This window comes from Centruroides vittatus, unplaced genomic scaffold, assembly GCF_030686945.1.
Source record: "Centruroides vittatus isolate TY-2023 unplaced genomic scaffold, ASM3068694v2 contig_474, whole genome shotgun sequence".
Lineage (NCBI taxonomy): Eukaryota > Metazoa > Arthropoda > Arachnida > Scorpiones > Buthidae > Centruroides > Centruroides vittatus.
Window position 1 is genome coordinate 2,876,692 of NW_027122266.1, and position 16,667 is coordinate 2,893,358.

General features: G+C 30.9%; 1 protein-coding gene across 3 annotated transcripts in view; it reads right to left on the reverse strand.

Annotated features, from left to right (window-relative positions):
* LOC136977779 (uncharacterized protein PF3D7_1120600-like) overlaps nt 1-16,667 on the reverse strand; it is a 45,387-nt gene that overhangs the window by 18,368 nt on the left and 10,352 nt on the right. For all 3 annotated transcript variants that reach the window (XM_067273330.1, XM_067273332.1, XM_067273331.1), the window contains one exon: nt 15,465-15,784. In XM_067273330.1, the coding sequence (XP_067129431.1) occupies nt 15,465-15,481 (17 nt within the window). In that variant the 5' untranslated portion in view covers nt 15,482-15,784. The remainder of the gene's footprint in view (nt 1-15,464; nt 15,785-16,667) is intronic.

A 16,667-nucleotide genomic window follows, 5' to 3' on the forward strand; every position in this document is an offset into this window, starting at 1 on the left:
CAACATATAATTTAAATACAGTTTTGTTAATTTTTAACACTGAGGAAGAGAAAGGAGAATAACACACTGCTTTCAGGAGTAAAAATTGATTTCGCTTGAAATTTTCAATTGCACTCAACTATAGTCAGACGTTTTACATTTTCATAATTACATAAATCATAACACAAACTGACCCAAAATTGTTTGCTTGGTCATTTTTATTTAAATACTTATACATATTTTTCCCCCTATGTAACATAAAAACAAGAGTAACCAAATAAACCAATATTAATTTGCTATTTTAACTTATGATTTATGTCATTATCCCAATAAAAAAATTTAACTATTGAAATTTCTTATTATTCAGCTGTTGAGTATTCATTATTTTCTTCTTTAAAGACCACATTCATCAAAATTTAAATCTGAGAATTTCATAATCTGAGATTTTGGACTAGTAATTCTAGACTGACAGTTACTTTACTTTTTGCATTCACCAACCCAATCTGACAGTGGATTATAAAATCCCCAAACTGAAGTGAAGAAAGATGTTACAAGCTCTATAATTTATCTAAATGCATCATGATATGTCTGTATAAATTGTCATATGATCTAAAAGTTTAGAAGACAATGAACTCTAATGATAAAAGCTATACTAACTTTAAGACAAGTATTATTGAAATGAGTTACAAAATATAAAAATATATTTGAAAAGAAAAAAACAAATGTGATAATAAGCTATACAGAGAAATTAAAATAAATATAGAGACAGAACATAACAGTTATCCAAGTATTATAATGCAACAGAACAGTAAACTATTATTTTGTTGCAAAAACTTAAAAGCTAAAGTAAATAATGATTAAGCAGAAGAAAGGATAGCAATTTTAAAAACTGAAAATCCTGTGACAATGTAATCATTTATGATACAACTGCTTATTTTCAACTTTTCTTGTAAAAGCTTAAAATCATCACAAAAATGAATACATCCATGTTGTTTTTCAAAAAATTCAAATAGTACATGGAGTAACTTGTAATTTGAGAATTAACTCACTGATAGAGGCAAGCTAAACCACACTTCAGATTTAAGAGAGAAATCTAAAATTAAAGAGTTTGTTTCCAAAACAAGTTGCTTAAAATTGTTCCATTCATAGATGTCTTGCTTGTAGGTTACTTTACAAAATGAGAGAAAGAATCATTTCAAATACAATTTCATTAGTGGAGAGAAGACCATGTTATCCCTGATCTTCATGAAAACAAGTTCAGTCCACATTAATAATTAATGCAATTTATTAAGTTAGAAAATGACAAATATTTGAATATTAGGAAATACATGAATTATTATGTACACACACAGGAATCTGTATTGAAGTACTGTCACATTGCAAGCAGTGCCAAATTATCCAGATGCCTTGGTAAACATTGGTATTCATGGTGGTAAGCATCAGAACAAAAGGACCCAGTCTGTGCCAGTAGAAACAGTCCCAAACCATCATTGATCCTCTGCCACATCATACTGTGGGAACACCACAGTTGTGACTAAACTGTTCTCCAGACAAGCACTAAACCCAAATTCACTCATCCAACTGGTAACGTGTGTAGAATGATTCGTCACTCCATATGATTTTCTTCCAGTCATCTGTGGTCCAGGAACATTGTTATTTACACCATTGGAGTCATTGGCTTGAATTGGATAATAAAATTTGGGGCTTGTGGGCAGTAATCTGCCATTATAACAGCAATTGTGCAACTCTTTCTGGACAGTTTTGTTACTAACTGCTACACTTCTACTTGCTGAAAGTTCTTGGAAATATTGGCAGCAGTTGAATGTGCTTTTCCCACACAATTTGTGCTAATGCTCTCCTCCCATGATCAGTGAGTTTTCCTAGTCCACATAATCCAGTTTCTTTCCCATTAAATTTTGGAAATTCCAACTGGAAAATAATTCAAAAATATCCCAGAAACAACTTTTTCACTTTCCAGCACATTTAATGAGTGGACAAACATTTTTGAACTGCTTTACAGATAAACTCCAGGCTTATCTATACATGAATACATTTTTATTCTATTTCTGGAATAGTGAAATATTCAAAATACATTTACAATGATATCATTGTTAACATAATTTAAATATTCTAATATTCCAGAAATTGAACAAAAATATGATAATGTATAGGCAGTCCTCAGGTTTATCTGTAAAGCAGTTCAAAAATGTTTGTCCAATCATTAAATAACTGTGTTGAAAAGTGAAAAGGTTGTTTGCATGATATTTTTAAGTGTATTTGTTATAAAAATGTTTGGTACCACTAATATTTTAGGCATTATTATATAAAAATATGATAATGTTTTCTACCAACAATGCTTTTGTATAAAAAGGTATTTTCATTGACTATTTTGCACATGATTTCATAATAAATTACACAAGAAGCTTTTCTCTTTCTATAAAAATATAAAGAAAAATAAACGTTTTCAATCTGATTAATAGGCCTACATCAGGTTCACTTATGTTCTTAATTAAAATTCTTTTTTGAAATGTCAAACAACAAATTCAAATGAATTTTTCTAAAAATAGGAAAATGTTTTAAAAAAACCATTATTTTACATCTGTGTATTAATAACTTAACTATAAAATAATGTTAATTTCATAAAAACTAGTTAAGTCATTAGTTTTTCTCTTCATTGGGTGTGGGCATGTAAAGTAATGGTTTTTTAGAAAAACTAATTTGAATTTGTTATTGAATTTTAATTAAGAAGATAAGTGAACCTGATGTAGACATATTAATCAGACCAAACATTTGTTTCTTTGTATATATTTTTCTGTAAAGAGAAAAGTTTCTTGTGTAATTTATTTCTAAGTATTTCCAGTTTTAGTGTTTTTGTTTTGTTTTGGACATAATTTCAAAGATGATATTTTCTACCAAGATACAACCACAATAAAAGTTTTTGTTCTTGTAAATTAACAAGAAAATCAGAATAGAACAAATGAAAAACATCTAAACAAATTATATATATAATCAACACTTGTGTAGCTCTAACTCCTTTTACAAATCATGCAATGTTTGCTATTGTCAACATAAACAAATGATGAGAACAAAATCATTCAAAATCATCATAAAAATAAATAACTGAAGTTTTTGCAGACATTCAATATATCAATAAATTCTCTGATTAGTTTTGGCTTTGAATTATTGAAAGTCAAAAATGTCATAGAGATAATTCATTTTTAATTGATCGTAACTAATAAAAATATAAAATTATTTACAAATATAAGATTTGAATGAAAACTGCATGGTTAATATATCATTCAAGGTTCTTGATAAAATTAATTTGCTCTTTCTAAATGATAGTGAAAACTTAAAATAATTAAAAGTTTATATCACATTGAGTATTTTAATGATCACTGCATTAACATATGACAAATTACAATAAGTAATTGATATGTATGAATAATACAAATATGTGTGTATCAGCAGCAAAAGGTGTTTGGTGATGATTTTGAATAATACAAATATAAACATCAAATAACCCAATTCTTGGCTAATACCAAATAATAAATAGATAAGTGAATTTAATTAAACTAGCTTTTTCCCTAAGTGTACAATGATATTGTTGTATGCTTCATATGGTATGATCCTCTGGATCATATCATGAGGCATACAAATTGTGTACAATTAGAAATATCTGCAGATTCATGAAATTGTAAAAAAGTTTGTCTCTTTTCTAATTTTATTGAGAAATTGGGTGTAAATATTCTCAACAATATCACATTTTCTGTTGCAATGTGTATTGAACATAATTATAATTTTGAATTTTTAGTTTTCTTTTATCATCACATAATTTGAACCATGTCAACAGCTGCTGATAAATTAGATTTTCAGCAATTGTATGAAGCTTGACTGATTTTAAATGGCAAAATGCAACTGTGTAACTTGCTAGTGATGTTTTTTTGTTTACATTGGATATATGAATGATGTATTTTGATGATAAAACTTTTAAATTTCTTTGAAATAATTCTAAATGGCTTGTCTTTTTCATTTGTATGTTTTATAATAAGATTGTAAAGTGTTTCCACAGCTTCATAGTTTCTTGAGATGGTACTTCATTGCAAATAACACATTGTGGTTCATTATTAGAAATAACAATGAAACTTGAGATAGTTTTCACTGTAAGTCCATTCTTCTGTTTTTTTTTTTTTTTTTATTAATATCAGATATAGAAAACTCATCCAACAATTGTTTTAAAAGTTATTGATAACTATAGTAAAATTGCCATTGACATCACTTTGCCTAAGGCTCATCACACTTATACTCTAATCAAATTCAGAAATGTTTCATACTTAACTGTCTTTTAATTAAATACACCTGGACCCCTAGCAGCAATTTAGAAAAGTCAAATGCTCAACACATCATCTTCAAAAACACTGGAATATTTTAGTTTTGGTGTTGTTCATATAATAAATTGGCAACAGATAGTGACAACTTGAAATTATGATATCTTCATCAACTGATAACAGATGGTGACATGGTTTTATTAAACAAAATTGAAATAGTGTGCTAATTACTGCTATACATAAATTTTCAATATGAAGGTAATAAAACAATTTATCTGAAAAAGATGGTTGCAACACCATAAAATTTGGGAAACATTGAATTAAACTATTTCTGATGTTTTTATCCAAGTTTTTAATATTCAGTTTTATGATATCATTTTTATGCATTTGATCAGAATACAGACTTGTCCTGTATGAAATGTATAAAAATAAATCTCTCAATATTCATTCATATTCTATATATCACTGATTATAAAATAACTAACTGCTTCTACATGTTGCTTTATCATGTTACAACTGGTTGTCTACTTTTCACATCCCTGAAACTAAATTATAAAAAATTATCTTATCCTAAAAATAAAATCACTGAGAAAAAAATCATAGTAATAACCTACAATCCATAACAGTCAACATGACAATTAAACACAAGATATAATAAATATGTATATACATGAATGAATACAGTAGAGAGTCATTAATCTGAATCAATTGGGGATTGGGTTGTTTGGATTAGTGATTTGTTCGGATAACCAATTATGTATGAAAAAATATATTAACCTGTCCGATGTTCAAATTTTTCTCCGTTGTGTGTCACTTTGTGTTGAATTTTCATCGATTTTAAGCCTAACGAAAATTTTTATAATAATAATCGAGGCTATTGTATCGTTAAAAATTATTTCTTTATTTTGTACAAACAAAATAAATATATTGAAAAATATAAAAACATGATAATTATACTTTAGAAGTAAATCTAGTATCAAAAATGTTCGATTCAGTACGACACAGTCAGACTGAAAATCGTTCAGATAACCGGCGATTCAGATTACCGGGGTTCGGGTTAACGACTCTCTACTGTATTATAAACCACAGTTTGAGATTGATAATGCAAAAAAAGACTGCTTAAATAGACCTATAATTGTTTGATGATGATGATAACTAACTGAATTCCAATAAGCAAAGCTTTTGGAATTGGATTTGTTTTGTTATTGTGGATTGGAATTTGTTTTGTATTTTAATTTATATTTTCAAACTTGTTAATTTTAACATTATATGACTAATAACAGTATTTGTGATTACAATAAGCAGATTCTATTGTATCTCTTCTAGTTGTTTTCCACTAAAACTTCTTAATCATTATATATGAGTGTATGAGGCTTTATTTCAAGTCCTGGTTATACACAATAAAAAAAAATAAATAAATAGATAATTTTTTTAATGGCTGGACTATTAGATAGACAAGTCATCATTTTTTGATAGTATTATTACAGTTGAGTCCTGCAAATTTGACTTAATGTAGACTGAGAAGGTGACTAGTTATTGAAAATGAAGAGTTATGGCATAATGATGATGCTAGTCTAAATAAGAAATTTTGTAAAGTTATTATATGTGCAAATTCATGTACATACTAACCACGTACCAATAGTGACTATTTGTATTAGTACAATTTCTATTTGAAGTTAAATTTTAATTTTAAAAAATATTAGCGATTCAATGGTTACATCTGAGTTAGTGACATTCATGTTTTGCATTTTGTAGTGACACCTTGGAAAAAGGATTATATTCTTTGTTAACATATGGAACTAATGCTATTATTAAGTATCACTAGTGAAAAACAATAACTAATTTTACCTCTGTTAAACTACAAAGGTAAAATTAGGTTACTTTTTTTGAACAGCACAGTGAGTTTCACAAAATGTCAAGTTATCAAGAGTCAAGTTTCCAGGACTATTGTAATGAGTACAGTCCTGGAAACACACTAACAAATATGATAAGTAATTGTTAGTCTTACAATAAAGTATTAACAATGTCTCTTTTAAGGACTTTCCATAGAAAGTCCTTAAAAGAGACATTCCATTCTCCCTTGGCAGATTACTTTTGTATTGCATTGCCTTATCCCATCAATATAGTGTTAGTGAGTGTGCAAAAGAAATGGCATACCCAGGGGTGTTGCCCTCTTGGCCCAACTCCGGACCGAGACGGCCCCGCTAAATGCTTTCCTTTACTCACGTCACCTACAAAACTCTCCGGGGTGCCCCATTGTGGCGCAGTGGAAACAACTCTTCATTACTGGCTTCATTGCCCCAAAGTCCGTTATAGTATCCCAAAGTCGCTATAGTCCGCAAAGAGCTAGGCAACACGATGACCCTAAACATGTCTCTGGTGCGCACGCTGATGCCTATCTACTGGCCGCCGGCCTCCATCACGCCTAGTCACCACGTGGCGGCACTGGAGCGCTACATTAGCCTCACCAGTCGTTTCGCTTAGCAACTGGCAACATTGGTCGGAGAAAGAGCCGCAAAGGCTATAATCTCCCCAATAAGAAAGGAGGTAATAGAGAGGGTGAGAGAAGGACGAGGGAAGGGAATGGGGTGGAGAGAAAAAGGGAGGAAAAGAAGAGAACAGTAGAGCAATACACAGGGACCAATTGGATGGGATCCTGAAAATAAAGAATGGTGCGAGCAGTACAAATAAGCGTGTAGTAGACAGAGAAGAGTACGCTATGAAAAGTAACAGTTGTACAGTAAAAAACAGATGTCCGCCCACTAAAAAAACAGGATTGATAAGCAGGGGCAGATTGGAGGAGGACACAAAGCCTTTATAATGTAAGCAGTAATAAGTCTTACAACTAGGTTATCGTTCTGCATCCGTTGTAAAAGTTCATTAATGGAAGATGCTTACAGAAGTTTTTTAGTCCATGGAAGATCCGTGTTGAGGAGGAGGAGGAGGACACTGAAGTTGGAGGCCAATGATGACCTTCCGCTTGCACTACGTTACGCAGATTTCCGCGGTAGGAGGTGTACTTAGGGCAAGTGAATAAAACGTGGAATGGATCCTCTTCTTCTATGATGTCACAATTGCACTTACCGTTTCCTTTCTTGAGGAAATGATTAAGGTACGCCCGGAAGTTCCCATGAGCCATCATAAGCTGAGTGATGGCATGGTTAGTGTGGAAGAAGGATAAGTTAAGACATGTGCTGACACTTGGGAGAAATTTGTACATGTGCCGGCCGGTGGTGCCCGTATCCCACTCTTTTTGCCAGATGGTAGTAAGTAGTTCGTGCAGTTCTCTGCGAAGAGTAGAGAGAGGGATGGTCTCATAAGCATAGGAGTCAGCTATCTTGTGGGCATTCTTAGCCAGCCTGTCGGCCCTTTCATTACCAGGATTCCCAGAGTGACTCTGAACCCAATAGAAATTGATGCAGGCTGAGTTATTGATTTCATTAAGGAGGTTAAGACTTTTGTCGATGATGGGCAGTCTTTGGTTCCAATTCTTTATCTGATGGAGTGCCACACGACTGTCTGTGATGATGTTGACAGTTTTTCCCGAAAAGCAGGAGATATTTTGATTGATATACTTCAGTGTGGCAAGGATGGCCAGGGATTCCGCCTAGTTGTTAGAGCATTGATTGCGCAGACGAAGAGCAGTTTGCCAATGATGTTTCTTAGTGCTATCGACCAGGCAAGCAGAGGCACCCACAGCATCCCAAGTTTTTGAACAGTCAGTGAAGAAATTTACTCCAGTAAGTGAGGGTGGCAAATTAAAGTAAATCCTATTGGTGCGAGAAATTGCAGGGTGATTTTTAGACAGATTGTCAGTGCTGGTTAATATTGCAGTTGAGGTCTATCCCATAGTTAGAATTGTCATTAATCAATTTGCTGAAGGAGTCGGGGAGATGCATTTTGGAGATCAACTTTCTTAGTTCAGGTTCGGTGATGTTACGAAAATGAAGTTTCATAAGTAGATTCCTTAGATACCTTGCAAGGATTACCAGGTGAATAGGAAGGAGCCCAGCGATGACCAGGAGGGCATTGGTTGGAGCGGTCCTATAAGATTTGGTGATTGCAATCGCAGCTTCACTCTGCGCGGAGAGCAGTTTCCATCTGATATGGATGTTGTTGGCTGTGTAGCCCCACTCCTTGCTTCCATAGGTTAGAATCAGTTCAATTGCACCTGTATAGATGAGCTGGCTGGTCCAATGATCAAGCCCCCAGTAGTTCCTGGCAATACTCCTGAGGGAGTGGTTGACACAAATTGCCTTATTGTACACGTATTGAGTGTGATCCCTCCAGGTCAGTTTGGGGTAATCCTTACCCCAAGGTATTTCATACTATTGACACATTGAATCCTTTGGCCCTTGATACGGATGGTCGGTTTTTTACGTAATGGATTCTCTTTAGGAAAGACCATACAGTAACTTTTATTATGGTTAATGATGAGGTAATTGTCCTCGCTCCAGTTGAGAATACTTTGTAGGAGATTGTTAGTGTGCTGTTGAAGAACCTCATGATTTTGGTGAGAAAGCAGGACGACAGTGTCATCTGCATAACCTTGCAGATAAGGATTGCCAGGGAAGTCAGAGGTATTGATAGAGTTGAGAAGCCCAACATAAAGAATGTTCCATAGTGTTGGACTTGATTTGGAACCTTGAGGGCAGCCCCTAGTGATAACGGTTTTGTACATTATGGTTCCTTGTTCTATTGCTAGGGCAGTTCACCCTGATAAATAACTTCTGAGGAGCCCATGGATGTTGGCTGGACAGTTGAGATTTGCAAGATTAGTCAGGATAGCAGGCCACCACGCGTGGTCGAAAGCGCCCTTAAAATCAATCAAGACCATCATCGTGTGTTTCCTGTCGCTTTTGGCATCACGAACATAATCAAGGATCTTACCTATTGCTTGGTGGGCACTCTTATTTCTCCTGAACCCATATTGGGATGGGTGAAGTGCATTCATTTTCTCCAAGTGATGGAGGATCCGTCCTCCCATTAGAGCATCCAGAACCTTTCCCAAAACAGCCAGGAGGGATATGGGGCGGTAGTCAGAGTATCCCATCAATATAATGAAATATGTCATTTCAATTATAATTTTTGATTATTATTATTATATAAGCAAGTGGTTCTTAACCTGTATTCCTCAGAACACTGGTGCACTGTGAACTTAGAGAAAGTGTTCTGCCAAAATTTGAAAATCAGTGAAAAATTAAAATGGTTATTAAGACAAAAGAAAAAAAACAAAAGTCATTTGATTTTAGTTTTATTGTCTTTAGTTGTACTTATATTGATCTTTATCAATTTCTTTAACAAATTTCTATTAGAACATGAATCAAATCTACTTTCCTGTATAGATGGAGCCAGTGTGCATATAGTTGAATGACAGCAACTGAAGTGTACGGACCTGTTTCTTGCTAAAAAAAAGTTTGTTATTTTTGTTTTTCTTCAAGTCCAACTTTTTTAGACAGATTGTCAGTGTCATAAAATGTAGTTTTGTAATTGTAGATAGAAGTTTGTTTGCAACAAATTAGTCTGCTAAAAATTAAAATAGCTCTAATTACTCTCTAAAGAATCAAAAATAATTATTCGAAATGGCAAAATGGACAAATTTCTATTAAAAAAATATGATTCTAGTGCTAATAGCACAAGTACTAATGCTAGTACAAGCAATATCAATAATGATACTCACAATAGGGAGAACAAAATAAAAATTGTTAATAGACAATATTTCAATTATTATTTAGATTTCTGGTTCACTTATATTGACGAAAACAAATGTCAAATTCCCCTTTGCATGGTTTGTAATAGTGCAATTGTACCAGCAAAATTATACCGGCATTTTACATCTAAACATGTCAATCTTCAGTCCAAAGACAAGAATTATTTTCAAAGATTGCTGAATAATCAAATTAATCAAGGAAAAAATTTTTTAAAATAGTAACTGTATCTATAATAAAGAACAAATTGCAGACAGCCAGATGGCCAAGCAGTTAAAGAGGCAGCTTACCACTCTGGGGCACCCAGAATTGAGTCCAGACGGTCAAAATATCCCAAGGAATTTTTCTGAGGGCGGTCCATCTGGATATGTTGGGCCCCGACCATCACCACCTGACCAAACCCATAATGGGCTGGCTAAAAGAGGCCCTTTTAGTGCCCAAAGGGCAGAAAGAGTTAAAAAAGAAAAGCACAAATTGCATCATATAAAGTTGCTGGAATAATTGCAAAAAGTTTAAATCACACATTATAGCAGTGATTTTGCCAGAATAGTCTGAAATAGTTCAAATTATGTTTGGTGATGATGCAAAAAAGGAAACTATGAAAATTCCTCACTTCTTATGGCACAATAAAAAACATAATTATACATATGTCAGATGACATTGAGAAAACAGTTACTAATATTAGCTACAAAACAATGCTTCACAAATTGATGAGTCCACTGATATCAGTGGTAAAGTTAACATAAAAGATTTGTTCGTTTCATTGATGAAAACAAAATAGTGAATCAATTTTTATGTTGAGGACAAATTACCAAATACACAACAAGACAGGATATTTTTGACTCCATTTCGTCATATTTAGATAAATTTAACACATGGGGCCAATGTGTAGGAATCTGTACCAATGGTGCTTCTTTGATGGTTGGTTCTATTACTTTTGCAAAGAAGGAAAATTTTATTATTATACCTACATACTGTTTTTTACACCAAGAAAAACTTGTCTCAAAAACATTACCTACAACATTAAAATCTGTATTAGACCAAGTTGTAAATACGGCAAACTACATCAAATTGCAAACCTTACAAACACTCCTATTTAAAAAACTTTGCACATCTATGGAAGCTCAGCACAAATCTTTACTTATACATACTGAGGTAAGATGGTTATCCCGAGGTAAAGTGCAGAACTGAATTTTGGAACAAAGGATAAATTGTCAACATTCCCTCTTGTCTGTCAAAAAGAAGGAAATGTTATTTTTAAAAAACTTTTCTTACAAATGAAATTTGTGTATTGAAATGGTATATTTAGCTGATATCTTCAATTATTTAAATAATGTGAATACTGGTATGCAAGGTAAAAACAAAAATATTTTAACATCCACTAACAAACTGTCAGCATTTCAAAAAAATATCTTTGGAAAATGCAGATAATTAATAAAAGGACACTACATATGTTTCCTTCAGTCCAAAACAACAATATTGATGAAATAATTCCTATTATAACACAACATTTAGCATTATTACAAGAAAAACTTGTGAAATACTTTCCTGCATTGAAAATTATGATTGGATACAAAATCCATTTTCTGCAGTCAACACATCAAGTTCAGTTTTTGTTACAAGAGTAGGAAGAATTCATTACATTGTTAATGCATTGTACTCTCAAAATAAAATTTTTCAAAACAACAGTTAAAAAATTTTGGATTTCTGTTCAAACTGAGTTTAAAAAACTATTTCTGAAAAAGAAATTAAAATTTTATTACAATTTTTAACATTGTACTTATGCAAGCTTGGTTTTTCAACATTAACAAACATCAAGACAAAGAAACATAAAAGGCTGACAAACATAGAAGAGGAAATGAGAGTAGCTATTTCACACACAAGACCAGATATTGAAAACATTTGTAAGTCATCAGGCCCAAATATCTCATTAAAATTAACAAAAAATTTTTTTTTTTAAATTTCATTTACTGATTACATATCAGACAATAACAAATGTTATCTATGTGATTCTTAATATACTATGCAACATAAAAAATATATATACTGTTTTATTTTATGGCTGTTCTTCAAAAATCTTGTAAAATTGTAAGTGTTCTGTAATTCTGAAAAGGTTAACTACTACTGATATAAGCTTTTGCATTATAAGTATGAATACTAATCTATGTGAAAGAATTTTAAATTCCTAGTAATGCATTTTTGTTTTCAGAATATTTATCTCTAATTAATGAGAAAAATCTTTCAGACTGCATATTTAGGCACACAAATATAAACATCTAAAAATCCAATGTTTTAATTGAAACCAAATGATTGCCAGATTATACTGGGCTATATTAATGCTACTATTAATAACTAAATGTAAAGTAACACTGGCATAATGCCTACCTCTAGGCCAAATTATTTAATTAACATCTAATCTATATATATATAAAATTACTTGTCCTGACTGACTCATCATTGCCCAGAACAAACTGCTGAACCTAAAATGGTCAAATTTGGTACAAAGTTAGGGCAAGTCATGGAAATGCACACTAAGAATGAATTTTTCGAAATTCCCCCACAGGGGGAGAGGGAGAGCATTAAGGCTTAACCTGAAGAATGGCTTCTACTCTACTATTATAGATGCGATTTTTTTGTTTTCAACTACATTTAGTCTTTATTGAATACTTAGGTGAATTAAATTAATAACATTTCAGACATTGTTATAAATATTTTTATATATTTCGATTTTTTAACCAAATGTTCGAACCGTTTCAAATTCGAATTTGTTATTGCATATTGGTTCGATCATAGAACGATTGTAAACGTTTCAGAAAATTGATCAAATTGAAAACAGTTTGTGTGATTTTCAGCAATTCTCATCAATCTCAGCAGTAGGTGTTATATAACAATTACTATCGTTGTTGGAATACTGAATATAAATGGTGTTCGCTTGCCAAATCCGCACAGGCAAAGTTGCAGGTAACAGCTAGTTATTAATAATAGCATTAGTATAGCCTGATATAATCCAGCAATCATTTGGCTTTATAGTTAGACATTTTATTTTCATTCATAAAGTGATTGTTATAGTTATTTGTAGATTTACTACTTTTATTATACATTGAAGTAACAACATATGTTGTAGTACATTTACAATTCCTTTATGTGCCTTCTAACAAATTCATGATCTAATATTCTATTAAGTAAGCTCTGACTTTATATAAAGTTACTTTGGATTAATATATTAATTAATAACAACTGTTACATATTTAAGCACATTGTTACAATCCACAAAAAGTGATGAATGACAATCTACTTTGCTTTCAATCATACCAGTTCTTTTATTTCAATCACCTAATCATTTTCACTTTACAGAAATAATCTCATTTATTTGTTTTTATTTTATAAAATTCTTGCATAAAATTCTTCTACAGTGTTTGTGTATCTTTTTCCTGCTTATTTCAATAATAAATTTCTTTAGCATTCAGTTTGGTTACATTATAATTTTCCACAAGCAGTTCATATTGTGAAATTCACAATTATCAGTTTTTATGAGGACTTACTAAAAACTTCCTTGTAACACAGTTTTTTTTTTATTGATTCCATTAAATTTTCAGTCAAAAACTTTATCATCAAAATTTTACTGAGAATTTTAAAAATAACAGTAAATATAAAAATAATTTTTTCTTGTACCTTGTTGTTATATCAACATTTCTGATAATTGCAATCACAACCAAATTATATTATGAAAATTCAATTATTTTATTTTAAACAAAACATAATGCATAAAATTGTGTGTTCTTAAACTAATTTAGAAGTCAAAATAGTAAAATGCAAACTGATCTGATTATTTAACATTTATATTAAAAAATATTAGTCAACTATAGTAAAAAATCTTCAACCATGGATCAATGATAGCATTAAATTGGCCTGTCCTTCTAATAAGAAGACTTAAAAACAATATACAGTAAAACCTGTCTATGGCGACCACCAACAGTTCCTTCAAAAAGTGGTCTTAGACAGGTGGTGCTGTAATACCGTACTTCTGTACATATTTTCTGTGTGGTATTTTAACTTTAAAATTACTGTATTTTTAAAAATTTAAAGTTAAAATAAGATTAAACTAATGAAAACCAAAACCAAAGTGATGGAGAGATACGACGAGCTTGTATATCAATGATGTAATACACGTAACTGAGGAGTGAACAAAAAGAACCAAGCTGAATTAATTAAATCGGAAAAAAGAAAGTGTGCATTATAATCAAGAAAATGCAAGTATTGTATTAATCTTTAAAATATTGAAATGAAATCTGTCTTATAAAATCAAGATGACTTCTGTAAATCGAGTTATCCGATAAAAATAAAATACAATACCAATATAGCTCTATCGTTGAAAAAATTCGCTTATATTGAATTTTGCTTAGAAATGGCACAAAATACATATGGAAATATGGTATTACAGCACCACCCATATTGGACCACCACCTATCTAAAAGACCACTTTTTAAGGAACTGTGGGTAGTTGCCATAGACAGGTTTTACTGTATATAATATGTTATAGTAAATATATGTTACAAAATGCATGTTATAATAAAGAACATAATGTTTAATTTTTAATTTTTTTTTTAAATCTGATTTGCACCTGCCGCTATTTTTTGCAATCTCCAATGAGCCCACACCACAAAAAGGTTGGGAACCCCTGACCTAGTTCATCGGTGAGTTATGCATCTATGAGTTGTAAAAATAATTTTTACACAGAAAATTCTATTTTTGGTATTTTAACACCATTCCAAAAATTAAAATACAAAAACAAACTGCTCCATATATTAATATGGCAAATATGCAACCAAACTGAATATGTTACATGTTCCTGCAGTTTTACAGTTCCTACAAAAAACAGTAAAACATTCTAAGCCTCACAATAAATTCATAACACAATGTTATAAAATTACCATCAAATTAACCTGGTTATCAGCACCAACATTAAATTTTATTAACTCATAAATTTATTTCAGGTTACAACAATTAGAAAAAAAATCCATGGTAAGAAATCATACGAGTTTATAACATTCATTAAATTTCCAAATTGCTAACATTCACTTTTTCAAGTTTAAAAATTTTAAATGATCTGTAAAAATATAAAATTCAAACTAGCCTATTTTATAAACACATTAAATTTTCACTATTTTTCTATAGACAGACATTTACTTTAAAAAAATTAAAATATATAATGAAATACATTAAATAATATACAAAAATATCAAAATAATACCTTATTAAAATATCTGTAGTAATATAGTATTAAGTGCTTGGATTATCATAATTTATATTTAATTTCTTTTACACAGTTCTTTCTTTATAAAATATTGTTATAACAAAAACTAAAATAAAATCAAAGTAACAAAACAAAAACTTTGAATTTCAATCAATTTAAAAACCATAAAAAAAAATTATGCTGATAAATAATACTTACCAAAACAATAATGTCATAAGAAAGTCATTTATGTTTCCAAACTGCAGTAAGTGGCAAGCACTAAACCAATGCCCTTGCTGGCCGTTTCAGCAATGAGAGAGAGAGAGAGAAACTATTGCGGACCACGATCTGCTGGCAGCATAATAGCTTTTTCTCCTTTCAGAGAGGAGTCCAAAAACTGCCACAAATATTACTTCAGGCAGCCATTTTATAACATACTTAAGTGATAATTACAAAACAAAAAACATTAAACAAAAACAAGAAATGTAAACACACACATACTACTTTTCATGTACATTGCAGGAGACTTCCAGCAGCACCTAAAAAAATATTCCAAAATTAATAATTCTTAAATAGTTTCAACTTTCAACTAAAACTTTATTATTAAAATTTTAGATGAAATTTAAGGAAAAATAGAATGACAAATTAAACATAATTTACTTCCACACACAAAATATAAACATTTCATATTTTTATTTAAAAGAAATATGCAAAAAAATAATGAAAACATAGGTCCAAGATGAAAAACATGAAGATAATAACTATGACCTTAAAATTATATATAAATATTAATTTCTTATTTAAAATTTCTAAGATACTTAATTAGAAATGATTTATTTGGAAAATCTGATTCTACTTAAATTCTATTGTATTATATGAAAATTAAAATGAATAACTTAATATAGTGGTGCCTCGTACTTCAAATTTAATTCATTCCAGGAAGCTGTTCAAAGTCTGAAGTAAATTTCTCCATTAGAAATAATGGAAAGCAAATTAATACATTTCCAGACCCTAAATACCACCTATTTCAATAAACTTAAAACAGCAAACACACACAATTTAAGATAAAAAAAATAATTCAATACTGTAATAATTAATTTAAACACGAAAACAATAAATAGAATATGTAAATACAGTATAATAAAATGAAAATTGCATTCAAACCACCATCTTAAACATAGCTGCTAGATCCTCCATAAATGATCAGTTTCATGCTTTATGATAAACTTCTTTTTTCATCTGAATCGTCGATATTACAGCCTTCCTCTTACTTGTTAGACTTTGATCTTCCTCTTGTTAGACTTCAACAAAGTCTCTTTCAAAAAGTGTGTGCAACACTGTCCCACACACTTCTTGGATGCTATGATTAAGTAAAGCTGATACTGAGTCCAACAGAAAGCTTTTTCATATTTTTAACAACTG